The 26565-nt window shown below is 49.9% G+C and overlaps 1 protein-coding gene across 8 annotated transcripts in view; it reads left to right on the top strand.

Annotated features, from left to right (window-relative positions):
* Nucleotides 1-26565, top strand: part of CEMIP (cell migration inducing hyaluronidase 1) — a 160064-nt gene that overhangs the window by 109749 nt on the left and 23750 nt on the right. For all 8 annotated transcript variants that reach the window (XM_059879303.1, XM_002696612.6, XM_059879298.1 and 5 more), the window contains 11 exons: nt 1662-1794; nt 2592-2783; nt 10871-11046; nt 12161-12370; nt 17512-17717; nt 18473-18542; nt 19869-19997; nt 22477-22562; nt 23565-23696; nt 24911-24946; nt 25027-25182. In XM_059879303.1, coding sequence (XP_059735286.1) covers nt 1662-1794; nt 2592-2783; nt 10871-11046; nt 12161-12370; nt 17512-17717; nt 18473-18542; nt 19869-19997; nt 22477-22562; nt 23565-23696; nt 24911-24946; nt 25027-25182 — 1526 coding nt within the window. The remainder of the gene's footprint in view (nt 1-1661; nt 1795-2591; nt 2784-10870; nt 11047-12160; nt 12371-17511; nt 17718-18472; nt 18543-19868; nt 19998-22476; nt 22563-23564; nt 23697-24910; nt 24947-25026; nt 25183-26565) is intronic.

Below are 26565 nucleotides of genomic sequence, written 5' to 3' on the forward strand. Positions count from 1 at the left end.
CAAACCACAGACAATGAATATCTGCTGCTCCCCGCCTTTTTTTAGATGGGCTATACTTCGCTTTCCTATTTGCCTAGCCCTGGTCCCTTTGGTCTTTGTGCCAAAAAGGACAACAGCTGCGGCCCTTGCTCTAAATTGCAAGTCTCTGATGACAGCCACTGTCGTGGTGCAGACACACTCCGGCCCCGGGGTGAGCCCCAGCTGGCAGGGACCATGCCCTCCTCTGAACCCACTCCTAAGATTCTCTACCTGGCCTTGGAGCTGCCATCAGCTGAGACTCTGCTGCGTGCCTGGCCTTGGATTGGATGCTGAGATCAGGGAAGAAGCAATCCCTGGCCCTTCCAGAGCCCACCACCCCCCTGGTAGGAGACAGACACTGAACACAGTAAGAACAGCAGCGCAAGGGGCTGCGAGGCACCGCTCTATCACTGGATGAGTGCAGATTCAGATTCTGGCCCTGCCTCTTACCAGCTGTGTGATGCTGGGCAAGTTACCCAACCTCTCTGAGTATGTTTCCAGATCCTTAAAACCAGCATCAACCTCATAGACCTCAGAGCCAGGAAGAGGGAATGCAATAATGTATGTTAATAATGTACAGAATTCAGGGACTTCCCTAGTGGCCCCCAGTGGTTAAGATTCTGCATTTCCAAGGCAGGGAGTGAGGGTTCATTCCCTCGTCTGGGAACTAAGATTTCATGTGGTGCACAGTGAGGCCAAAAAATAAAAAACAAATTGAAAAAAAATGTATGGAGCTCCATAACTACAAAAAGGGTTCTCAAACTTAACTTCCCATTGGAATCACCTGGGGCAGTCTTTCAAAGTTCTCTTGTCCAGGTTGTACCCTGGACACAATCAAATCCAAGACTCTGAGGATGGAGCCTGAGCGTGAGCACTTTTTTTTTTTTTTGGTGGCTGCACTGGGTCTTTGCTGCTGCATCGGCTTTCTCTAGTTGCAGTGAGTGGGAGCTACTCTAGTTGTGGTGTGCAGGCTACTCATTTTGGTGGCTTCTCTTGCTGCCAAGCACAGGCTCTAGGCACTCAGGCTTCAGTGGTTGCAGCACATGGGCTCAGTAGTTGCGTCTCACTGCCTCTAGAGCACAGACTCAGTAGTTGTGGTACACAGGCTTAGTTGCTCCGAGGATCTTCCCAGACCAGGGATCAAACCCATGTCCCCTGCATGGGCAGGCAGATTCTTAACCACTGGATCACCAGAGAAGCCCCAGCAAGAGTATTTTTAAAGACTCCCCACAGGATATGGAGTCACATCTGGGCACCAGCAGGTTGATCCAATGAGTCTTCAGTAAATGTTGGCCACTGTGGACCTCTGGATCGGGGAGAGTAGAAAGCAGCCCACCCAGCTCTTAAAAAAGCATGTGGTGGTGATAAACACTCTGTAAACTGTTCCCCAGTGTAGTCACTCACTGGTTTGGATACCAAATATGGTGGGACCCCAGGCAAGATTTTTATCCACCCTGTGACTTCATGCTGCCCTTCTTATAACAGAATAGAGAAGGGGAAACGTTAGAATAATAGTCTAAAGGCCATTGTAAATAAGTTTCGCAGCAGCAATTTTAGACTTGCGAGTATATGTTTGTAACATTAATCATCACCTTCCTTCTTTACAACGAGAAATGACTTTGTAATTTCTGTGCCATTCCCAGGCCACTACACTGGATGGAGTCAACCTCACCACTGAGGTTGTCTATAAAAGAGGCCAGGATTACAGGTTTGTGTGCTACGACCGGGGCCAAGCCTGCCAGAGCTACCGTGTGCGGTTCCTGTGCGGAAAGCCTGGTAAGCAGCCCCTTACTGGGGACACTCTTGCCTCCGTGGCTCGGTTCCTCCAGCTGGCAGCTATCCACTGCGAGTTTGGGCGGCGGGGTCAGCCACCTCCGGGCATCTCAGTGACATGGCGCTCCTGCCAAGTTCTCGATGGAGAGCCCTTCTATGACACAGGAACCGTGGGAGGGTCCTCGGAGTTGGCAGGAGCCAGTGGAGCCCCACCCTGCCCATACGCCTTTCAGGAAGGGGAAGGGCCTATTCAAGGCAACCAGGGTTCCGTGGACGGAGCTGACCTTCCTGCAGCCCGCCCCCACAGAGATACGTAGCCCATGGCCTCTCTGGATGCTATTATTTTAAACCCAGTTCCCGAGGTGCTTGTTAGCAGGGGTTGGAAATGGTCGGTTTCTTCTCGAGGGCACTTGGCCATCTCCAGAAGGCAGTCATTAGGGATGGGAGTTTTTTGGAAGGGGAGGCTGACAGCTACTGTAAATAATAGTTGAGAGAAACTATATTTGTTTTACATCTTTTGCAAAGTGGGTGTGGAGAGACAGCCCCATTTAACTCCAGCTAAGGAGTTAGTGGAAAATTCCCCTGCCCAGAGCTAATGAATGGCTCTGTTCTGGTAGGGTTTTTTGATGACTAAAAAAAAAAAAAAAAAACCATACCAAGACTGGTTCGGGGCGAGCCTGGTGATTTGGGTTTTGGATAGGCAAACCTGGCATTTACTGATTTAGGGAGGGTAAAGGAAGAGGTGGAAGTTTGCCAGGAGCAAAGGTTTATCTCTCAGTGTCTCCTATTTTGGGTTATAGTGAGGCCCAAACTCACCGTCACCATCGACACCAACGTGAACAGCACCATCCTGCATCTGGAAGACAATGTACAGTCGTGGAAGCCTGGGGACACCCTGGTTGTTGCCAGTACCGATTACTCCATGTACCAGGCAGAAGAGTTCCAGGTGCTCCCCTGCAGAACCTGTGCCCCCAACCAGGTCAAAGTAGCAGGTAGGACATTTGCTTACCCCTTCCTAGGCTAGATGAAACTGAAAATTGCTAGGCTTAAAGTTGACTGAAATAAAAACAAATTTGTATCAGTCAGCTATAGCCATGATAATGCTGCATAACAACAACAACGAAAATTTCTTAAAATTTCATAGCAAACTTTTATTTCTTACTAATAGGCTATGTAGGGTTCAGCTTTTCTAGACTAAACTTGACTCCAAGGGTTGGGTTTGGGTCAGTTCCATGTGACTCTCATTCTTCCCAAGGACATATTATTGTTCGTGGCGGAGAAGTGAACAGAATCACAGGAGGACTCCTAAGGCCTGCCTGAGCTCCAAACTTGAACCCTCTCACACCTACCTTCCAATAGATAATACGGTCCAGCTTAACATGAACGGGGAACTCTATTTCTCCCATTAAAACAGAGGGGAGGGAGTGTATATTTGCTAGCAATAATTTAACTTACCACAAAAATGTAAATGTCTTCTTTCTCTACCTTTTACATTTCCTTCTTCTTCTCCTAAATCTTGACTTAAATGCCCTGGTTATTTATGTTATGTGAGGTTACTGGAATTGTAGATGGTTAGAGGTAAAAAGGGTGCTACCCAAATGGCTCAGTGGTAAAGAATCCGCCTGCCAATGCAGGAGATGAGGGTTTGATTCCTGGGTCAGGAAGATCTCCTGGAGGAGAAAATGGCAACCCATCTAGTATTCTTGCCAGGGAAGTCCCGTGAACAGAGGAGCCTGGTGGGCTACAGTCCATGGGATCACAAAGAGTTGGACACAAGTTAGTGACTAAACAACAACAACAAAGATGTAAAAAGAGACCTTGTTTATAGTCCAGGGCAATTATTCTTTGGGGAGGGGAGTCATGTATTGATTAGAGTCGTTGGTTGTAAGCGACAGAATCCAATTCAACCACCTTAAACAACATAGAAATTAATTGAGAAACTATTCAACTTAGAGAGCTAAATAGAAGCTGGGCAGTCATGCTGCAAACAAAGACCAGAAATAGGGCAGCTTCAGGGGTCTGGGGTGCAGGAATGCATGGGCAGCCTCCTTAAGGCATCACTATTTGCATGTCCTGGGACATGGTGCTTGAAAGTTACCTTCCAGGAGACAGAATTGATTGGGTTGATGGCTCACATGCTTACCCTCTGGCTAGGACACCATCATTAACTGTTCTTCGAAGACTGCATTGCATGGATACAGTCACTCCCCAGAGGAAAACTGAGATGTATTAGCAGAGAAAGGAAAATCAATACTAGGCATTAAAAAATATCAGCTGCTATATGTGGAATCTAAAAAACAGGTACAAATGAACTTATCTACAAAACAGAAATAGAGTCACTGATGTAGAGAACAAGCTTATGGTTACCAGGGAGTAAAGAGCAGGAGGGATTAATTGGGAGATTGAGCTTGACACATACATATTACTGTGTATAAAATAGATGACTGATAAGGAGAAGGCAATGGCACCCCACTCCAGTACTCTTGCCTGGAAAATCCCATGGATGGAGGAGCCTTGTAGGCTGCAGTCCATGGGGTCGCTAAGAGTCGGACTCGACTGAGGGACTTCACTTTGACTTTTCATTTTTATGCGTTGGAGAAGGAAATGGCAACCCACTCCAGTGTTCTTGCCTGGAGAATCCCAGGGACAGGGAAGCCTGGTGGGCTGCCATCTCTGGGGTTGCACAGAGTCGGACATGACTGAAGCGACTTAGCAGCAGCAGCAGCATACGGCACAGGGAACTCTACTCAGTCCTCTGTAACGGCCTATATGGAAAGGAGTTTTAAAAAGAGGGCATGTATGTATGTATGTATATATGTATATATATATATAACTGATTCACTTTGCTGTACAGCAGAAATTAACACACCACTGTAAATCAACTATAACCCAATAAAAATTTTTTTAAATATATCAGCTGCCACAGGACCATTGTACCTAGAGAAGTATTAGAATCTGGGGGTAGAAGAATACTGTGGATTGAGAAAGTATAACCAACATACTGAAAGTATCTATTATCTTAGAAACAAAACTACAAAAAGTAAAATTTGACACAGTCTTTTTGGCTAGTGGAAGTGTGCTTGAGAAAGAATTTGGGGGCTTTCTTCTAAGTGCAATGACTTTTTAGACTTCCTTGCTCCCCACTTACAGGATGGCACCAAGGGAAGCAGTTCCTAGTGAGTGCCAGACCCTTGGGTCCTCCCTGGATGACTTGTGTCTCCCAAGGACAGTAGAGGCAGACAGGCCTTCTGGGATGCCAGGAGTCCTCTGGGGCGCTTGGCAGGAGTGGCATTCAGACGTGTGAGCTTTGTCACTGCCCTCTGTGAGGTGACCCTGATTCTGGGGCTGCATTTGTGGCTTCTAGGGGGGTGAAAGCCTGCCTTTGAGGCCCAGCCTTCAGGGAGGGAGAAGAAGGAGCACCCCTGGAAGAGTCCCTGGTCTGTTCACACCAGCCCCCATCTGCACCTCAGTGCTGGGCACCTCTAGGCCTGGAGGGAGATTTCAACACGAACAAGACCTAACAGGACAGCAGGTAGTGCCATGAGTGACCTTGAGAAAGGGAACCATGTGATATGAGGGCACTTCTGCCTCGCCCCACAGCATGGTTCAGGGGTAAATGATCAAGCGTGGCTCCAGGTGGCAGTGTCTGACCAGTGGTTCTAGCAGCTTCTTGAAGACTGTTCAGGGCTGCTCCGGGTCCTGGGAAGACCAAGGAGGAAAGAGTGAGTAGAGAGGAGCGTACCCCCACGTCAGGACCCTCCAAGCTCCTTTGGTTCATGACTGCCCATGTCTGTATCTCCAAGTCCCACAACCCAGCCTCCCCCGTGCCCCCTTAAGCAAGGGTGGGACCATCTTGTTCAGAAGCTTTAGGGCTTTTGTGAAAACAGCACCCCCAGTGAGAAAAGTCCCAGGTAAGGTGTGTGTATGTGTCTGTCTGTCTGTCCTGGGGAGGCCCTCATTTCTCCTCTTCGGTTCCAAGCCCATTCTCTGGCTGTACATTCCCTGGTGACATGGAGCGGGGACTCCAGCTGCTTTGTTCTTTTCCAAAATGGTGCCGCCACCCAGTTACCGATCAGTGTCCTCCTCCCCAGGCTGGCTGCAGAGTGGGGTGCAGCCTTCCTGGCTCCTCTTTCCTCACTGCCCCCAAATTCCAGTAAACAGGACTTTTTGCATTTTAAGGCTTTTCTGATGGGAAACAGATGGGGATAACAAAGTCATGAAAACGTGTGAATCATCTAAAAAAAAATATTTCCAAGTTTTGCCAACCACAGTGCGATTCTCAACACCTCCTGACATGGCAGTGGAAAATGTCTTCTATTTTCTACCCTGTTTTCATTCTCCACTTCCCACTTGGCTTGTAACCACCCAATATCACACACACACACACTTTTAAGTAATACTACTGTTAATTAGTATTAACATTTTTTGAGTTTCCTACAATATGCTAAACACTTTACAGGAACCATCTTTCTCACTCTCGATGATAGCATAAAAAGGTGAAGGCTACTGTTTTCTCCATGACCCAGATGAGGAAATATCTTCTTCATTTCTTCATGGAAATTAAATGTCTAGACTAATGCTTTCCACTATGGTAGCCACCAACCATTTATGGCTATATAAATGTAATTAAAATTAATTTTAAAAAGGAAATTCCATTCCTCAGTCACACTAGCCAGATTTTAAGAGTTCAGTGACCACCGGGGCCAGTAGCTGACACGGAGTAGAGCATGCCCTTCATCTCAGAACTTTCTGGGGATTGCTGCTGTTGTAGACCCAGCAAGTCTTCTTGGAGGATATGAGCCAAGATTCAGAGTCAGAGCTCTCAAGTTCGAAGGCTGTGTGTTCTCTCAGCATCTTCACTCAAAGATGACTAGACAGGAGGCGGAATCTAGGGCACTCTATAGCTTAAATCTGCCTCTCCGGGACCCTCCAGCCCAAGTCCCTCTGGGCTTGTCCCCATGGTCTGAGAAGGGCAGGCCCCACTGCCCCCTCCCCCAGAAGCCCTGGATCATGCTAGGTCGGGAACCACATGCGCAGGGTGGAAGATCCTCGATGTTCGTTTTTCTCTTGAGCCCAGAGTGTCCTGTGCCATGACTGCGCTGCAGAGAGGGGGCATTGTAGAACCAGCCGTAGGGTGAGCACTCAGAAAGGTCAGTTTTGTTCCTGTGTGGGTCCCTCTACACCCCACGCCTTTCCCACCCCTCGTCTGTGCTCACAGCCCTTCTGGATTATTTGAGACAAATCCGGTTTGGCCATGCCTGCCTGCTTTACCCCACACCCCAGCCCAACCGCTCCACCCCCGCTCTCAATACCCCCTACCTTTGGCCTTCCTGTATCAGAGCTTAGAGAAGGAAGGGAGGGTGGGTGGAGGCCAGCTGGGAGAATTCTGCAGACAGGACAGGATGCTGAGAAAGCAGAGTGCACAGCTTCCCTGGCATCGCGGCCTGGGAGTGGCCTGTGAACACAGCGGCAGGGCAGATAAAGCAGCCATGAGGTCTGTCAGAGCCCTGATAGGGAAGCCCCACTGCAGGCGGGGGAGGAGGCGGTGGGACTGGAGACTTCTCCCAGCTCTCAGTCTGTCTTCCCACCTCTGGTCCCAGGACTCTAATCAACAGAGTGCCTCCATCCACCTGGAAGTCCCCCCTACCCCTGGCTTCTTTCCCTCCTCCACCCCTCCACCCCAGCCCATGGAACCGAGAAAGCTGTCAAATCTACTTTCTATGAACTCCCATCATAAGCGTGAAGCCAATGGTGGGAGCACTAGCCCCCTACCATGTGCCCAGGGCTGTTCCGGGCACATTCCCTGGATTAATTCATGTCACAACTGTCTCTGCGTTTGGAGATGTGTGCTATGATTGTCTCCATTGTATAGATAAGGAGTCTGAGGTTCAGGAAGCTTAAATGACGTGTTCAGGGATCCACAGCAATGATCTGAGTCAGATTCTGACCCGGACAGCCTGGCTCCTGGGCCACAGTCCTCCCCATCCTCTGTCTCTCCCCTCCAGTTGTGTTGAGACTGAATTCCTGAGGAGGGCCCTCTGGCCACCCCCAGGAACAGAAACCTCTTGTTCCCATACTGTCTCCACATCATTTTTTTTTTGGCCACGCCACTCAAGATGTGGGATCTTAGTTCCCTGACTCTAACCCGCTCCCCCTGTATTGGAAGCACAGAGTCTTAACCACTGGACCACCAGGGAAGTCCCTGGACACACCATATTTTAAAGTGGATGCTGACAAATCGAGAGGAGCCCCCTGAACTCTGAAATGCATACACTCTGAGGGGTGGTTGGAAACCTGGGGATGCATGTCCTGGTTTCTTGGCTCTGTCGAGCGCTGTGGGGACCCCAAGATGTGAAGGCTGACGTTGAGGATGGTCGGGGAAGACTTCACTGAAAAGGAGCTAGATCATGAGGAACAAAGTGATTTGCTCCATGGGCAAAGGGAGGAGGCTGTCCTGGCCAGAGAGAGCAGCTTAGGTAAAATCTCTAAGATGTAAAAAGCAGAGGCTCGCTGTGGATAGGATGGGTGGTGAGGTCTGGCTGGAGCAGAAAGGGCTGTGAGGGAGTGATGGTGGATAAGCCCACAAGAGTCTGGGTTTTACTCTGTTCATCCTGCGGGTGGCTGGGTAGGATTCTGTGCTCCTTGGAGCTGTGTGCGAATATTACCTTGGTGGCAGAAGGGACTTGGTTGATGTCCTTAAGTTAAGGCTCATGAGATGGGAGGTGAGCCTGGATTATCTGGGTGGGCTTGGTGAAATCAAAAGGGTCCTTAAAGTATTTATTTATTAATTTTGGCTGTGCTGGGTCTTCATTGCTGCATGAGCTTTTCTCTAGTTGTGGTGAGCAGGGCAACTCTCTAGTTGCAGTTGCAATGCAGAAGCTTCTTATTGCAGTGGCTTCTTTTGTTGCGGAGCATGGGTTCTCGGGTGTGTGGGCTTCAGTAGTTACATCACTTGGGCTCAGTAGTTACAGTTTTCCCGCCTCTGAGAAGGCAATGGCACCCCACTCCAGTACTCCTGCCTAGAGAATCCCATGGACAGAGGAGCCTGGTAGGCTGCAATCCATGGGGTCCCTGAGGGTCGGACACGACTGAGCGACTTCACTTTCACTTTTCACTTTCATGCATTGGAGGAGGAAATGGCAACCCACTCCAGTGTTCTTGCCCGGAGAATCCCAGGGATGGGGGAGCCTGGTGGGCTGCCGTCTATGGGTCCCCACAGAGTCGGACACGACTGAAGCGACTTGGCAGCGGCAGCGCCTCTAGAGCCCAGGCTCAGTAGGTGTGAAACACGGGCTTAGTTGGTCCGCAGCATGTGGTATCTTCCCCAGGCCAGAGCCTGAACCCACGTCTCTTGCATTGGAGGTGGATTCTTTACCACCGAGCCACCAGGGAAGCCCAAAATGGTCCTTAAAAGAGAGATATAGGAATGTCAGAGTCAGAGGGAAAGATTGAAGGCAGAAGAAGTGGATGAGGATGAGATGATTGAATGACATCACCGACTCAATGGACATGAGCTTGAGCAAATTCCAGGAGATAGTGAAAGCCTGGCGTGTTGCAGTCCAGGGGGTCACAAAGAATCAGACACGACTGAGTGACTGAACAGCAACCCAGGAACATTGACCACTGTCTGGATCTGCAAAAGGCCAGGAGCGAACTCCCCCTGGAGCCTCCCAACAGAACCGGCACTGTCGACTTCTGACTGTAACCTGGTGGAATGGATTTTGAACTTCTGAACTCCAGGACTGTCAGACATTTCTGTTGTCTTTGGATTTCCCTGACAGTCCAGTGGTTAGGACTCCGTGCTTCCACTGCAGCGGGCATGAGTTTCATCCCTGGTTGGGGGACTAAGATCTCACATGCCACATGGCATGACCAAAAAAGAATAAGAAATTTCTGTTGTCTTAAACCACTAAATTTGTGGTCAGTTGTTTCTGTAGCCAGAGGAGGTGAATACCAATTCCAAAGGGAATATTTTCTCAGCTTTGCCAGGCACTGGTCTCGCATCTTGAACTGAGATGCTTCAAAGAAACCACCGCCTCCCTGAGTCTGCAGAAATCCAAGGCAATAAACATCCTTTGAAAAAGTACAGACCCACCCACGGGATGTGAGCTAGGTGAAGGACTGGACAGAGGAGCCAGCCCTCCCCCTGGATGAGAGGGCAGGGTGAGGTTACTGTCAGTGGGTGCAACTCGGGGCTCAGTACAACCACAGCCTTTGCATGTGGGCACCAGTGGTATCGAGGGGCCGAGCTCTGTGCCCTGCTGCTCTAGTCAAGGTCACAGTGAAAGCCAAGCAGTGTCCGTGGTATGGTTCGGGCTGCAAATCAGCACAAGAGACTGTTGCTGTCTATAATTACATCCTCAGAAGAAAGAGACAGCACCTAGGAGCCAGGTCAGCAGTCTCAGGGACGAGCTAAATTTAAAGGCAGCCTATTGTTTTTGTTGTTGTTCAGTCTCTCGGTCTAGTCCGACTCTTTGCAACCCCATGGACTGCAGCATGCTAGGCTTTACCACAGCGGCTTTGAAGAGGGGGTTTGTCTTGTGTCTGTAAGAAACCCAACTGGTAGGCAGTCTAGGGCGTGAGTTCTGAGGGATCATCCACAGCCCAGGTTTCTTCCTTCTGGTTGCTGTGCCATCTCCAGGGTATATTCTCACATAGGCAAGGATGGCCCACCACCAGCGCCCACATCTCAGCCCCAGGGGAGAGCGGGAGCAACCTGCACGGTGCACGCATTGCCTCTGACCACGCTGACCTGCAGGGAGGCTAGGGAGTATGGTTGTCCCGGGGAGTCTTGCATCAGCTAAAATAGAAGTTTCTAGTACTGATAAGCAGAAAGAGGGTAGGAATTAGGGGACAAATAGCCATGTCTACCATGGGCTTCAGATGTGAGCATTTATGTCTGGCTCTTCATCCAGGCAAGTAATTTCATCTCCCTGGGCTTCATTCTTCTATAAAATGGGGGTCAGGGTCATGGACAACCCCAGGTACCACAGAAGCAGTGAAAGCACCTGGTGGGTCCTGGGCACAGTAGATTCAGGCAGCACCTCTGATGCTCCCTGCTTCCCTTCTTCTGCCCTAGGCAAGCCGATGTACCTGCACATCGGGGAGGAGATTGATGGTGTGGACATGCGTGCTGAGGTGGGACTCCTGAGCCGGAACATCGTGGTGATGGGGGAGATGGAGGCCGAGTGCTACCCCTACAGCAACCACCTCTGCAACTTCTTTGACTTCGACACCTTTGGGGGCCACATCAAGGTATGACGAATCTACCTGGCAGAGTCTGTCAACCCAACCAGGAGGATTTGCATGATGCCATCCTGGGGGTAGGGGTGCTTAGTAGGGAAGGGATTGGGAGGCAAGGGGTAGGATCAAGAGAGGGGTACTCTCTGGAAGCTGGAGGAGTCTTGTGTATTATCCACTGGTGTGCAATTCCATCTGTCAGTACTTGTGGATGAGAGAGATGACAAGGAACATCTCCTACTCCCCAGGCACGTGGCACCCATCACATTGTGCTTCCTGCTTTCATGGTTTTCAATTTTCAATCATGGCTTTCATTCCCTTTCTTCATTAGTTAACCCTGAGGACTTTATAAAAGAAGGGGCATTTAAGGGGCATTTAACCCTAACCTGTTTTTGGAAGGAAAGGTTAGCATGTCCTGAAGTCATCCTTCCCTAGTTAGCAGAGCTCAACCTGGGGCAGGAGTTGTTTTTGAACTGTGCTTTCATGGTGAGTTCCTGGAGTATAGACATTCATTGCAATCAAGTGGGTCCTCTGAAATGTGTAGGAATGGCTCTGAGTGTACTATGACATAAGAGTGTGGAACACCCTACAGCTCACACACACACTACTAGAGTCACGGGCTGATGAAGACCCCAAGCTCAGCTTTCCCTTCCCCCAGCCAGGAGAGGGCCTCAGATGGTGGACCACAACTTGGGCTGTTACTGCTCCAGGGTCCATTCTCTCTTGGACTCCCTAACCCTCCTAGGGCACACTTCTTGCTAGCGTCCCCCAGGTTATCTCAGGGTTACCCTTTTCTCATTATGCTCAGTAGCTTAGGAGGCAGGAAAAGAAGGTTGAGGCAAACCTCAGCCACTGCACATTCCCGCTGCACCTCTTGATCCCACACAATCCGTTGCCCTGCACATCACTATATTATCAGCAGCACCCTGTCTCCAGTGAGGTAGGAAGAGTCAGGCATCTCAATCCATTTGCAGAGAATGTCTTTGATTTACTGAGTCCCTGAGGTGGGGCTCAGTGAAACATTCTGAGGACAACATGTGTATGTGCATTTCTGAAATGTGGGCACCAGCGAGGGGGATCAGGGAGCAACCCCATGGACCCCTTCTGACTCTGGGCTCTGCTCTCTCAGTTTGCACTGGGATTCAAGGCCGCACACCTGGAGGGCGTGGAGCTGAAGCACATGGGCCAGCAGCTGATTGGTCAGTACCCAATCCACTTCCACCTGGCAGGAGACGTGGATGAAAAGGGGGGCTACGACCCGCCCACGTATGTCAAGGATCTCTCCATCCATCACACATTCTCCCGCTGTGTCACTGTCCACGGCTCCAATGGCTTGTTGGTAAGCACTTTCTTCCCAGGGCAGCAAGGGATCCAGAGCCCCTTCATCTCCTTCATTTCCCTCCCTGATGCCAATCTGCTTACTGCTGGGCCCAGGGATCGTTAGCAATGGTTGGATGTTTTGGATCTAGTCACTTGGTCCCGGGCCATTGGGTGTGGAACCATCCTTGGCTCAGATTTGAGAACAATATCAATTGAGAAGAGGTAACCCACCAAAAAAGGAGAAAATAAGGGTGTATCCTTGCTAAAGGGCACCAAGCTACAGAGATGGGTGAGCACTCAGTGGTCACAGGGAGTCTAGCTCTTCTGCTCCTTAGTTTGCCCAAGGATCATTCCATGACTGTGTGTCATGATGAATCTGTTTAACTGCAAATGAGGCAGGGGTCATGCCAAGCCTGCCTGACAGGCTTGCAGCGGTGGCAGGAGAGGGGCCTTTCCCCTTTTCTTCTGTTGAACCAAGTGTCTTCAGAGCAATAAGCACTGGGGGAAATGCCTTCATCAGTAAGTTGGTGTGTGCGGGTGTGTGTGTGTGTGTGTGTGTGTGTGTGTGTGTGGCTTGTCCTGATTTGCACAGATAATTTTTACACTCAGTTGATCCTTCTTTAAGTGAACTCAGCTTACATCCTCCATAATTTTAAAGCTGGATGTTACAAAATGGCACCTGCATGCTGAATCCAGTTTGTGTTTTGTTTGGCTTCTATCATGTTTAGAGAAACATTTGATAATTTTTCATGAAATGGAACTTTCTTTCAATGGACCAAACTCACATCCTCTGTGAACTTTTAAACCGGATGTCACAAAATGGCACCCAGCAAACTGAACCCAGTGGCCAGATGTGGTTTTTTTGGCTTAAGTGTTTAAAGAAACAGTTGAATGAGTTTTCATCACTTGAAAATGGAGAGATTTCACGTAAAATCTTGGATTCTTGGCTTCCTTTGAGAAGTAGGCTGAATTGGCAACACTAGACCCACATTCCTGCCTGGCCACAATGGACTGGGGCAAAGTCATAGCACCCCTGCCCCAAGGTGGGCTTTACTCTGGTTTACACTGTGCCCACCACTTCCTAGTACATTATAGTAAATTCTCCTAGCAGGGCCACTCATCAGTATAAAGTGGACAGCATGGGTTTGGGGGCATAGCCTAAAAGGGCTTGGTCCACAGGTGTTGAGCTATGGACCTTGGGCAAGTTGCTCACCCACTCTAAGCCTCGTGTGGGAAACAGACTCACGTGGAGTAGGGGTGGTCAGAGCACGGAAAGTGCTGTGGGTGGGGCTGGAGGGCCGCTGTCAGGGGCTTCTATCAGGGCAGTGCTGCAAGGGGGCATCTCCATGGAGAAGAAAACTGGAGAAGCCAGGGGAAGTGGGATCTCCCTGAATTAGGAATCAAACTCGTGGCTCATGACTGGCAGGCAGATTCTTAACCACTGGACCACCAGGGAAGTCCCTTACTCATTTCTTGATTCATGAGCTGCTCTCATCTCTCCTTCCCTCCTGAGCCCAAATGAAGAAAACAGACCCTTGGCCCTGTTTTTCCCCAAAGGTTCAGAGGCTAGGGCTTCTCCTGGCAGAGTGGGAAGGAGATGGGCTGAGGTGGGGTGTTGAGGAGTGTGCATCACAGATCAGCACAGACATCAACTGGAAATGGAGAGACTGGTTTTTCTTCTCAAGCCCTCCTTCCCTCTACCTGGTTGTGGGGGTCCTGCAGTGCCCTCCCCCACCTGTCCCGGGCCTCCTTAGAAACTCACTCTTTTCCTCATTAGGCAGAATGACTGAGTTCTCGGTTTCCTTTTCCAACTTATATTTGCATTTTCAAAAGCTCATTAACACAGGCTGCAAAACAAATCACCGCCTACTCCAAAGCTCTTTTCCTTAGCAGCTCAAAAAAAAAAAAAAAAAGAGGAGGCAGAAATGGCAAAAGCTCAGAAATTACAGTCTTCCTTTTAATAAGGTCATACTTATGGCCAAGTTTCTCTCTAAGACGAATTATATCATACTTACCCTAGAAGGCAGAATCAGGTATACAAAAAATTCTGTTTGAATTTGTTTTATATTTTAAATTAATTTTTATTGGCGTATAGTTGGTTTACAATGTTGTGTTCGTTTCTGCTATACAGCAAAGTGAATCAGCTATACATACACATATATCCCCTCTGTTTTGAATTTCCTTCTCATTTAGATCACCACAGAGCACTGAGTAGAGTTCCCTGAGCTATGCAGTAGGTTCTCATTAGTTATCTGTTTTTTTTAATTAATTAATTGGTTTTAATTGCAGGATAATTACTGTACAATATTGTGATGGCTTTTGCCATATATCAGCATGAATCTGTTTTATACATAGTAGTATTTATTTGTCAATCCCACTCTCCCAGTGCATCCCATCCACTCCCACTATTTGTTTTTGTTTCAGTCATTTCCTTTCCATACTGTATGCAGGTTGCAGGAGGAAGTCTTCGTAGTTGGGGTGACCCTATGCCCTGATTTGCATCAAACAGTTCCAGTTTACACCTGTTGTCCCTAAATTAATTACTAATAAATAATAGTTAATTCGTAGTTATGTTAATATAATTATTAACTCAATAATTATTAATTATATTTAATAGTTGATAGTTAATTGGTATTAATAGTTCCCACTTTCACTCTCAAAAATGTCCTGGTTGAGACAATAAACTACATGGTCATTCTAACTGAAGCAGTCTCGGTGTCATTGGTCGAAAGGGAATAGTAGTTTGGATGAGAATTGGATGAGATAATATATGCAAAGCATTTCACACCCAGCAAATAGGAGTTATTTTTATTCATTTCAATAAGGATTTTTCTCTCCAGAGCACAACTCAAGAGGAGGGAATTTCTTTTTCAGGCATTTGTTAGAATAAGAATGTATTCATTATTCACTCGGATTCAAAGGATGACAACCAAAGTATGATGCAGACAACGGGCAACTGGGTGTATGGGACTTAAGAGGAACTGTGGGCGGCAGGCAGGAGGCCCGGGTCTGAACATGGCTCCACCGTCCTCCTCTGGCCTCAGTGTCCTCCTCTGTAAAGTGAAGGCATTGAACTCGCTCTCAGGTGTCCCTGCCAGGATGAGCAGCCCATGCTTTCTCACCTCTTCCTCCCAGGCTTGTCTGCCCAGGCTATTTATAAGAAACTTGCATTGCTCACTAGGAGGAAAGGAAGCAGTCCCATTGCATGACCTTGGTATTGGCTAAAATGCTTATTGAGGGACTGAATAGCATTCAAGACCACGCCCTTGCCTATTATCAAAGATCAAGGAGGTGATACTTGTTTGAGAGAACAGAGAGCTTGCTTGACACAGGGCAGCTGTGCTTGTGACCCACCCTTACAGGTGAATGGACACAGAAAACTGGGGTTTCAGCCCTGGTTTCACACATGTGGGTTGCATGACCTTGGGCAAATCACTTAACCTTTCTCAGTCTCATTTTCCCCATCTCGAAAAGAAAAAATATCATTATTGAATTATGTAAGATTTCAGCAAGATTAAAAGGTATAAGCACCCAGGCCAGTGCTGGGACATGAAGGGTCCTAGTTCTGGATGCTTCTAGAGCAGGGCTGCGTGGGAGTTGGGGGAGTAGGTAAGATTTATCGTAAAAGAGACTTCGGAGGGAAGTGAGGTGTTTACCCTGGATTAGTGCTTCTCAGGCAGGGGCAATTTTGTCAATTCCCTTTCCCAGTGGAATTGTTGTTTAGTCGCTAAGTCATGTTCGACTCTTTGACTCCTTGGACTGTGGCCCGTCTGGCTCCTCTGTCCATGGGATTCTCCAGGCATGAATACTGGAGTCGGTTGCCATTTTCTTCTCCAGGGGATCTTCCCAATGCAGGGATCAAACCCCTTCTGCATTGCAGGCGGATTCTGTACCATCTGAATCACTGGGGAAGCCTATCCCAATAGGATACTTGGAAATGAATGTCTGGAGATATTTCTGGTTGTCACAGCTGAGAAGGTTCTGCTGGCATCTAGTGGGTAGGGGCCAGTGATGTTGCTGAACATCCCATAATATACAGGATTACCTCTTGAATGGTAGCAGTGCTGGAGGGGGAGTTGTTTGGGGGTAATAGATGAATTTTTTCCAGGGCCTATTGCAGCATCAGGTTGAATGATGTCATTGAATGATGTCTTAGGGGAGCAAGAGTTTCCCTGGTTGGGTGATGTCATTGGGCAGTCAGGACCCAGGGGCAGGGATGGAGATGGAAGATCTCAGTCAAGGTAGTGAGGTGTTTCCTGCCATCCTCACACCCCACTGTGGACAGGGCACCTTGGGAGATAGCCAATATCTCGTCTGGGCCATTCAATTGAACCAGGATGCCAATTTGTCAGGGATGCTGGTGAGCAGAGTCAAGATGGTACAGCTCTGCCCAGAGGCCCTCTGAGGACCCTCTAGCTCTCAGAGGTTCATTGAGATTCAGACACAGAGGGGCCTTGGAGATCCTGGAGCTGGACTCCTTCATTGTGAAGTGGGGAGAGTGTGCTGGAAAGAGCTTGAAAGACTTGTCTGAGAGACTGTACCCCAGGCCTCTCCATGTTTTCAAGTGGTTTCTAGGCTTAGCCCCCTGACTCTGTGATTCCAAGAAGGATATTGAAGAGCTGGAGTTTGCGACCCTTTTTGGCTTTCTGCAAATGAGGCTTGATATGGATTGTGGGCTTCAAAGCTCGCTTGGGTCGATGGATGAGGGCAGAGTGAGGAGCCAGTCTTACTACGATAAGCCCACCTGGCCTGGCTCAGGTGCTGTCCCCAGGTGGCACTCTCCCCACCGCCGTTTCTGGGGGACCTCTTGGTGAAATCCTCTAAGTCCTCGTAAGCACTGTACTCGCTGTGTCCTCACCAGGTTAGGCTCACAGGACCTCGTCCACAGTCTCCTCTTGGGCCAATTCTAACCTCTTGTCCTTTTCCCCACCGCAGGAAAAGCCTCGGTCACAACACCCCAGCTGGAAGGGACTTTAAAGTCCAGCTCTGTTGCCTGACCCACCCTCCCCAAGCCCAACACCCATGTCTGGTCCATCTTCAAATGCCCAGTGCCCCTCTCAGAGCCTGGTGGCACCTGAGGCTGTGCGTGTGTGTGGAATGGATGAATGAGCAAATGAGTGGTGATGCTGGGTGACCTGTCCCCTGTCTTGACCCCGGCAGGTCAAGGATGTTGTAGGCTATAACTCTTTGGGCCACTGCTTCTTCACGGAAGATGGGCCGGAAGAGCGCAACACCTTTGACCACTGTCTCGGCCTCCTCGTCAAGTCTGGAACCCTCCTCCCCTCTGACCGCGACAGCAAGATGTGCAAGACGATCACGGAGGACTCCTACCCGGGGTACATCCCCAAGCCCCGGCAGGACTGCAAGTAAGCATCTCCCTCACGCAACTTCCCACCCAGCCTGTGACTCCTCAGTCCTGGGCTCCTGTGTGGCTCGGACCTTGCAGCCTTAACCACCTGAGGCTCTCAGCTGCTCAGGTACAGTGTGTTTTCTATTCTCCCTTCTCACTGGGCCTCCCAGGCATCAGTCTTGTCCAGAGAGACCACTGTTCTCATCCTTGGGTTTTTCCGGGTGACACACAGGGCTCCTTTGAGGAGAGGAAGCAGGCTGCCACCTCGGCACCCACAGCCTGTACACATGGGTACCAGCTGCCCAGTGTGCTTCTGGACATGAGTCAGAACAAAGTCGGAGACCGAAATAGTCAGAGAGAGAGAGACAGAGAGAGACAGAGAGAGACAGTCAGAGAGACAGAGAAACAGAGCTTCCTATGCGATCACCCTTCTGAGTCCAGGGTCTCTCCCTTAGAAACAGCCACTTTCCTGGGTTCCCCTTATTTCCATTTATTCTAGGATCCATCTCAGATTTAACCCACAAACTTGCTTCTACCATCAAGAGCCAGACTCCATTCAAATTCTGAGCATGTTAGGGGTGTAAATGCACACCACTTTAACGAGAAAATTAGGCTTCAGATCAACAAATCAAGAGCTTCTCAAATCACTGCTAAGAGGCTCCTTGAAACTTCATTAGAGCCCTTGACCTGGGGCACCCCTCCACCCCGGCGGTAGAACGGGAGCCAGTGGCCCTCCGTCTGATGCCGCTCCATCTCTGCCCCCGCCCACAGTGCTGTGTCTACCTTCTGGATGGCCAATCCCAACAACAACCTCATAAACTGTGCTGCTGCGGGATCCGAGGTGAGCAGAAACATCCCTGCCTTGGGTGGGGCTGGGGGAGAGGAAATGGCCAGGTCCAGCATATGGAATATGTATGCCTTGAGTCCCAGTCTAGACATCTACACAGACAGGGGCAGGGTGAGGAGGGAAGGGCCAGCTGGGGAAGCAGATGGACTTGGTTTTCTTTTTCTAGTTTTGGCTGCAGTGGGTCTTCATTGCTGTGCATGGGCTTTCTCTAGCTGTGGTGTGAGGGCTTCTCATTGCAGTGACTTCTCTTATTGCAGGACACAGGCTCTAGATAGTTGTGGCACAGATGTTTAGTTGCCCTGAAGCATGTGGGATCTTAGCTCCCAGACCAGGAATCAAATCTGTGTCTCCTGCATTGGCAGGCGGATTCTTAACCACTGGACCACCAGGGAAGTCCAGGTGGACTCAGTTTTAAGTGATGCCTCTGGCCCTTTGTCACACTGATAATCATAGCTAATGTGATCAATAACTCATTGTTAGATGCCTGGCGTATCAGTGTTCTAAGCTCCAATAACTTAAAATTTTTTTCACACTTTAATAATAATTTAAAATAATTTAAAATTTTAATAATTAAAAAAATTATTTTGTGTTGCTCTGTGTTCAAATTTATTTATTTTTATTTATTTTTGGCCACATCATGTAGCATGTGGGATCTTAGTTACCCATCCAAGGATTGGATCTGTGCTCCCTGCATTGGGAGGGCAGAGTCTTAACCTCTGAACCACCAGGGAAATCCCATAAACTCCAGTAATTTATCAACCTTGTATCAACCCTATGAGATTTGTGCTATGACCTACCAGCTGTTGGGATGGAAGGTCAAGCAGGGACAGGCAGAGGGTCCAAATATGGCCTTCTGTCTACCCTGCCTGCCTCTGACCCAGCCCTCTGTACTGCTTACCTTCCTGGGGGTCCTAAGCAGGTCAGCTGCTGTCTCTGGGCCTCAGCTTCCATGTCTGCAGAATAAAAGGGAAAAGCTAATAAAGAAGCTCAGGCAACCCTCGTGTTCTGTGTTGGGAGGAGGGATGGCGATGGACCCCAAGGTAGCTCTGAAATCCAGCCATTTGTTTCCCATGGCTGATACAGTAGGACCCCACGAAGGGTTTTAACAGTCAGCATGGAACTCCCACCCCACTCCACCCCGCGCGCCCACAAAATATATTTGCCTCATACTTTTCACTGTTTCTTGCAGGTGTGTTTGGGGGTGGGGCCGTTTAGGTGATAGCACTAGGCTCAACCCAAGTCTGGGCCATACAGTTACCCCCACAAGAAGCTCCCTGGTGCTGAATTCTGTGCCTTTCCCCCTGTGTCCTCCTCCACCAGGAAACTGGATTCTGGTTCATTTTTCACCACGTCCCAACAGGCCCCTCAGCCGGCATGTACTCCCCGGGCTATTCAGAGCACATTCCACTGGGGAAATTCCTTAACAACCGAGCACACTCCAACTATCGGGTAAGTGCTTCCAGACTGCGCCTCCCCGCCAGCCCATTGGTCAGTCTTCCTAGGCCCTCACGGGGTTAGAGCCCAAACTGCCTCTGGTGACAGCCGGGAGCAAGTGCATTCCTAGCCTTGGACTTGAAGGACACAAAGAGACCTTCCATGGCCTTCTGGTCCTGGCTGTCCTTAGCAAGGCTCTCCTGTGGCTGTTCCTGCCTTGGCCTCCAACTGGCAACTGGTCGGAACCAAAAGGAGAGGCAGGAAGCACCATCACTCAGGCTGCTCCTCCTGGCGGCCCCTGCTTGGGGCACCTGAGTTTGACTTTGCAGCACACATGGTGAGGATGGGAGCAGTGATAAGTGTGAAAAGCCAGGTCCTATGAGCTAAAGGAGTTAAGTACCCGGTCCTGGAGAAAAGATTGAGGCAGCATCAGCATCCTTTCCTCTGTTCACTTTGTTTCCATTGGTATACAGCACTAAAGAGGCAAGTGGAAACAGAATTTTCCTGTCATCTTCATTTACTCATCAGTAGTTCTGTGTGTAAAGAAATGGCACCCCAATCCAGTGTTCTTGCCTGGGAAATCCCATGGACAGAGGAGCCTGGCGGGCTGCAGTCCATGGAGCCTCAAAGAGTTTATTTACTTAGCAAATGAACAACAACAGTTCTGTCAGTCCAGCCCCAAGTAAGGTGCTGGGGAAGGGACTGGGGTCTCAAGGGTGCCCAGGACCCCCAACAAGGACAACATCAAGACCAGAGTCATGGTCACTCAGGAATGGAGCCTGGGAGCAGGGCTGGGACCGGAGCTGCTGCAGTGGGGTCAGAGGTGGCCTTGAGGATTCAGGAACAGCGCGTATACAGAAAGAGTCTGGAATGTCAAGGCTGGTCTTCTGGTCCTCTTCCTAGTGGTGCCGATGGAGGAAACTGAGACCCTTAGCGGGGAATGGATGCATTCAGGGTTAAAAGAAGAGATTCAACTAGAGAGAAGTGTAAAGAAATCATCTCAGAACAGCCCTGCGCTTCTGGGAGGTGGGGTGGGGAAAGGGGTCCTGAGAGGAGGGCAAGGCCATGTGGGCAGAGGGAGGACCCTGGGCAGTGTCATGTCCTAGAAGCCAAGAAAGACGAGCTTCCCTGGATAGAGAGTGGAGGCAGGGAGGGTAACAGTACCCTCTGTACCCTCAGTACAGAGGTGAGGGAATTAGCACAAGCTCCAGGTGGGTTTTTCTGAGGCTGCTGCAGGCCTAGGAGAGCCATCTCTCTGCAGAACAGGCTTAGGGAGCACATTTCTGTGGGGGAGGAGGAGCTGTGGAGAGACAACTGTTGGCCGCTTGTCACTACTCCTTCCTCGAGAAGCCTCCCCATGAGCGGGGGCTGGGCCACACAGGACCCTGATGTTGGGGGAGGTTGGAAAGGAGAGGAATACTCGAGGGAAGAGGGTAGCCAGGACTCCTGGGCACAGAGGGAGGGACGGGCCCTGAGGAAGGCGGCAGGGAGGGAAGGGGACAAAGAGGACCCTTGAGCTGGATGGATTCTGGGGCCTGAGCCAGGGCGGGGCCCTGCGCATGGTGCTGGCTCCCAGTGAGCCCTGGCCCCATGTCACCGTGTGAGGGCTCTGCCCCGGGCTCTTCACCTGGCCTATCCTACTTGGTCCTCACAGCAGGACCTCAGTGTCATCAGCCCATCTTACAGAGGCTGCAACTGAAGCCCCAGAGGTGACGGGATTTACCCAAGGTCACACTCATGAGGGAAGTGCTGAGGATGGAGCCCCACTTCTCCTGACTCATTCACCTCCCCACTGCTTAATTACACACCAGCTGAAGATCACAGTAGCCAGCGTCCTCAGTTATATAAAGAGGAGATGATGCATTCAAACCTTCCTAACAGGCTGAGGGAATCCAGCCCTGAGGGTAGACTGGACAGAGCTACCCTGGACAGCCTTGTTCAGCTGCCCAGACTCACGCTCACCTGTGGCTGACAAACTGGACACCTTGGGGGCCAAATAAGAAAGTGAGATTTTTTTCCTTGAGTCAGACAAAAACTGAGACAAAACTGGGGGAGGATCAAAGACCCCTGCTCCAAGGTAAAGACAAAGCTTAAGCTCAGCATTTTCTTTGCATCACTGCAGACACATTTCCCAAGACAGCATATCTATTATCTTTAATTTGGGACCTGGGCTTATAACTGCCCAAAGCAGTGTGAATTCTGGTAATGGACTTAGCTGTATGTCCCTGGACAAAATACTTAACCCCATCTAAACCTTGGCATCCTCATCTATACCTCAGCAGCAGCACCTTATTCCAGATTTGACTTCAGCCGTGCAGAGCAATCCATGTTCTTCACCTCCCTCACTGCAGACCCCCCTATCTCTATTAATACAGTCTGAGAGCAAAGCTGGTTTTACTGGAGCATTCAAGAGTACACTGTTAGGCTGGGTGTGAGAAGATGCCTGCAGCCTGTGGTCCACAATAATGTGTCCCTAAATGTTCCCTCTCCCCAGGCTGGCATGATCATAGACAACGGGGTCAAAACCACCCAGGCCTCTGCCAAGGACAAGCGGCCCTTCCTCTCCATCATCTCTGCCAGGTAATCAACCCTGGGGAGTCCATGCACTCCACAGGAACTTCTGGACTCAGCCCTACTCCCTTCATCCACTCACTCATTCATCCTTCAAGTATCTTTTGGCACGTTCTGTGTCCATGGAGCTAGCTACTGGAGGTACTTTATGGGAAAAACTGAGTGGGGCCAAATCTGAGTCAGGGTCAAGGCCTTAGCAGTTGTAAGGAAAAAGAAATTTCAAGAGGTTTCTAGAAAAATCAGCAAAATCCAATACCTGCTTTTTAATAAGTTAACAGGGCTGGGATATAAAAGGTGAAGAAAAGAGAAAAGAAGGGAGGAATTTTGCCATCAATTTAATAGGAAGAAACATTGAGGTTGTACCTATACATACATCTGGAGCGCAGCGCAAGGCCAGGAGCTGCTTTTAAAATGTGCTGTCCAAACCTCCGGGTAGTTAGGAAAATCTGTACCCTTTGAACAGACCAAGGTGCTTGCTCTCTGTCAAGAGTAGGCAACACCAGTGACATGATGCTCCCAGTGGAAGACTTTTGCTGTCAGGAACATCCAGGCTCAGCACTCCATTTGGTGGCTAAGATGTAGCAGCCCAGAAAAGGCACGAGGTCAAGGTTACTCCCTGGGGAGTAGAGAGCAGGGCACCTCAGACTCCCCTTCCTGGTCTGCATCAAGTGCCAGGGTTAGGACTGGTTGTCTGAACTTTCTCTGGGGCTTTGACCCCACCTTGGGGCCAGGGTTGAGGGGAGCAGTCCTCAGTGGCGATGATGAACAAGAGAAGTGACATGTCTGTAGGCTGCATGGGGCTGGCGCCTGAAGAGAAGACCTCTGACGTTGGTGTCAGGCTCAGAAAACTCATTGCAGAGCCCAGGCTGGGCAGGTTGATTGCTCTTTAGCCCGAGTCTTCTGGGCACCGAGAGCAGAGAGAAGCTCACCACCACCCAGAAGGGCAGTCAGTTCAAGAGTACCCCTTCCCCAACAACTCGGTCACCTGTGCCTCCCCACGGTGTGTTCCAGATACAGCCCCCACCAGGACGCCGACCCACTGAAGCCCCGGGAGCCAGCCATCATCAAACACTTCACCGCCTACAAGAACCAAGATCACGGGGCCTGGCTGCGTGGCGGGGACGTGTGGTTGGACAGCTGCAGGTGAGGCATGGGCACAGTATGGAGACCACGTTCCTCCCCACCTCACCCGGGTGGGAGACAGACACGAGCAAGATAGAGGAGTCCAGACAGACCAATGTTTGACCTTCTGGCTGCCCAGCCAGGCAGGGACATGGAAGGGCAGCAGGCAGTGGCCCAGAAAGCCTGCTAGAGGCAGCATGTGGCTTCTGTCCACCATGTCAGCAGCTGTGGGTCATGACTATCCCCAAATAGTCACTGGGCTTGGCTCTAGGTCACAAAATCATTCCTATCACCAGTCAGCAGGAGGAAGGAAGGAAAAGGAAACCAGCACATTCTAGGCATGTCCTATGTGCTGGATCCTTAGTCACATTTATTTCTTACCATGTTTCTCAGAGATATAAATCCTTATCTCCGTCTTAGACATAGTACACTGAGGCTCTGTTGAGTGAATTTCCTGCAAGGTGAGCAGTTGAACTGGAACTTCAAATAGCAATGCATCAAACTCCAAGCCCAGAGAAAGAAGACAGGGAACCCCGAGCTCTGATAGAAGGTCCCCGTGGACAGCTATGGCCACACTGGACAAGAACCAGAGGGACAGGCAGCTGAGTTGGGGTTTCCTCTAAAGGAGAAATGGAAAATGTCCTCCTGGTCTGCCTTTGGTGTTAAAAGTGGGAGACCATGGACTATCCTGGTATTCCAGGGGTTAAGAATCTACCTTGCAATGCATGGGACGTGGGTTTGATCCCCGGTCAGGGAACTAAGATCCCACATGCCACTTGGCAAAATAAAAGGGACACCAGAAACTATACATGGGAAATAGGTGTATTTCCCCATTTTATTGTGATTGATTTAAAGGAGACATGGGCTTGCCAGGTGGCGCTAGTGGTAATGAACCCCCCTGCCAATGCAGGAGACTTGAGAGATGCAAATTTGATCCCTGGGTCAGAAAGGTCCCCTGGAGGAGGGCATGGCTACCCACTCCAGTATTCTTGCGTGGAGAATCCCATGGACAGAGGAGGCCAGCAGGCTGCAGACCATGGGGTCACAAAGAGTCGGATATAGCTGAGCATATGAACACACACACACACCCGGAGGAGAAGGAAGTACAGTGAGGGCTTCACTGAAAATGCGCATGTGGGACATGGAACAGGCTTAGATGCATGATAGCACCTCTCTCTCTTTTATGTGTGTTAAGCCTGAGATGCTCTTGTCTGACTGTCTGCTCTTGTCCCCAGGTTTGCTGACAATGGCATCGGCCTGACCTTGGCCAGGTAAGAGCAGTGGTCCTCGCCCCTGACTCCTATGGGATGCTGTCTCCGGACATCTCATCTCAGACATCTTCTCTCTGCAGTGGTGGAACCTTCCCCTATGATGATGGCTCCAAGCAGGAGATCAAGAACAGCTTGTTTGTCGGCGAGAGTGGCAACGTTGGCACAGAGATGATGGACAACAGGATCTGGGGTCCCGGTGGCTTGGACCACAGTGGAAGGACCCTCCCCATAGGCCAGTAGGTTTGCAAATGAGGCAGCGTCCTTGTTCTGCCTGTTGTTGTTCAGTCATGCAGTTGTGTCCAATTCTTTGTGACCTCATGTACTGCAGCACGCCAGGCTCTCTTATCCTTCCCTATCTCCTGGAGTTTGCTCAAACTCACGTCCATTGAGTTGGTGATGCCATCCAACCATCTCATTCTCTGTTGCCCCTTCTCCTTCTGCCTTCAATCTTTCCCAGCATCAGGGTCTTTTTCCAGTGAACTGGCTCTTCATGTCAGGTGGCCAAAGTATTGGAGCTTCAGCTTCAGCATCAGTCCTTCCAATGAATATTCATTTAAGATTGACTGATTTGATCTCCCTGCTGTCCAAGGGACTTGTGGCTTAACTTAAATGACAGCAGTGGAAGGAAAGATGCTAGTATGTGATGTCTACCTGTTGACTGTGAATTCCTCTGTCCTCTACTGGTCAGAGAAATCATGGAAACAATTGCAATTAACCAGAAGAGGGGTAAAATCTAAAATGAGAGACAGAAGTCAAAAAACTGTGTTGAAAGGGAGTCAATAGCAGAGCACAGCTGTCAAAACACATAATGTGGTTCTGAGCCACATCCTTGGGAATTTAGTGTCCAGGATGGGTGACCCTGGCCTCCTTTCTCCTCGGACAGCCCACTCCTGACACCCACCCCTGACAGTGGTGTGAGGATAGTCAGCCCTAAGCACTTGAAGAGGAGTAACTCAGAGGGCAACCCAGCCTACAGTCACATCACATAGAGATAGGGATCTTCAAGCAGAAGATGGGACCAGACTTGGGGGAACAGCATGGGAGATGCTGTCACACAACCTGCCATGCACTTAGAAGATGAAACTCACCCTATGTGTGCCTAAGAGTCAGAATTGGTTTTGTGCAGGAAAGAATTTTCTAGCCATAAGGTCTGTTAAACAGCAGAGTAGCACAGCTGTCCTGGGGAGGGGGTCAGAGGCTCTCTATCACTGGATGATAACCAGGTGGTGGGGGCGGTGGCGGGGGGTGACTTGGAGAGGTGATGAGCTAGCAGAGCAGAGGGACTTGCTTAATTCCTCGGAAAACTGCAGGCTGAGTCAGCGGTGAGGATGGTGTTTCTGCTCAGACGTGAATTCAAGCCAGATAGCGAGCCGCTGAGCCACAAGCAGCAGAGGGCTAAGATCGGCCCTTCCTGCCCTGGCCCCAAGCCTTCTCCTTTTTCTCAGGAATTTATCCTTCCTGCTCCTACAGGTGGGACCCAGGCCTGAGCCCCCAGCCCTAGAGGGATGGGCATCTTTGAAAAGACTGTGAGGATAGACCCACAGTCTCCTTGGGCATGAGCGATCTAGAAGCCCTTGTTTCTGTCTAGCCTAAGCGATGTAGCAATCCCTTCAGATCAT

Source organism: Bos taurus, chromosome 21, assembly GCF_002263795.3.
Source record: "Bos taurus isolate L1 Dominette 01449 registration number 42190680 breed Hereford chromosome 21, ARS-UCD2.0, whole genome shotgun sequence".
Lineage (NCBI taxonomy): Eukaryota > Metazoa > Chordata > Mammalia > Artiodactyla > Bovidae > Bos > Bos taurus.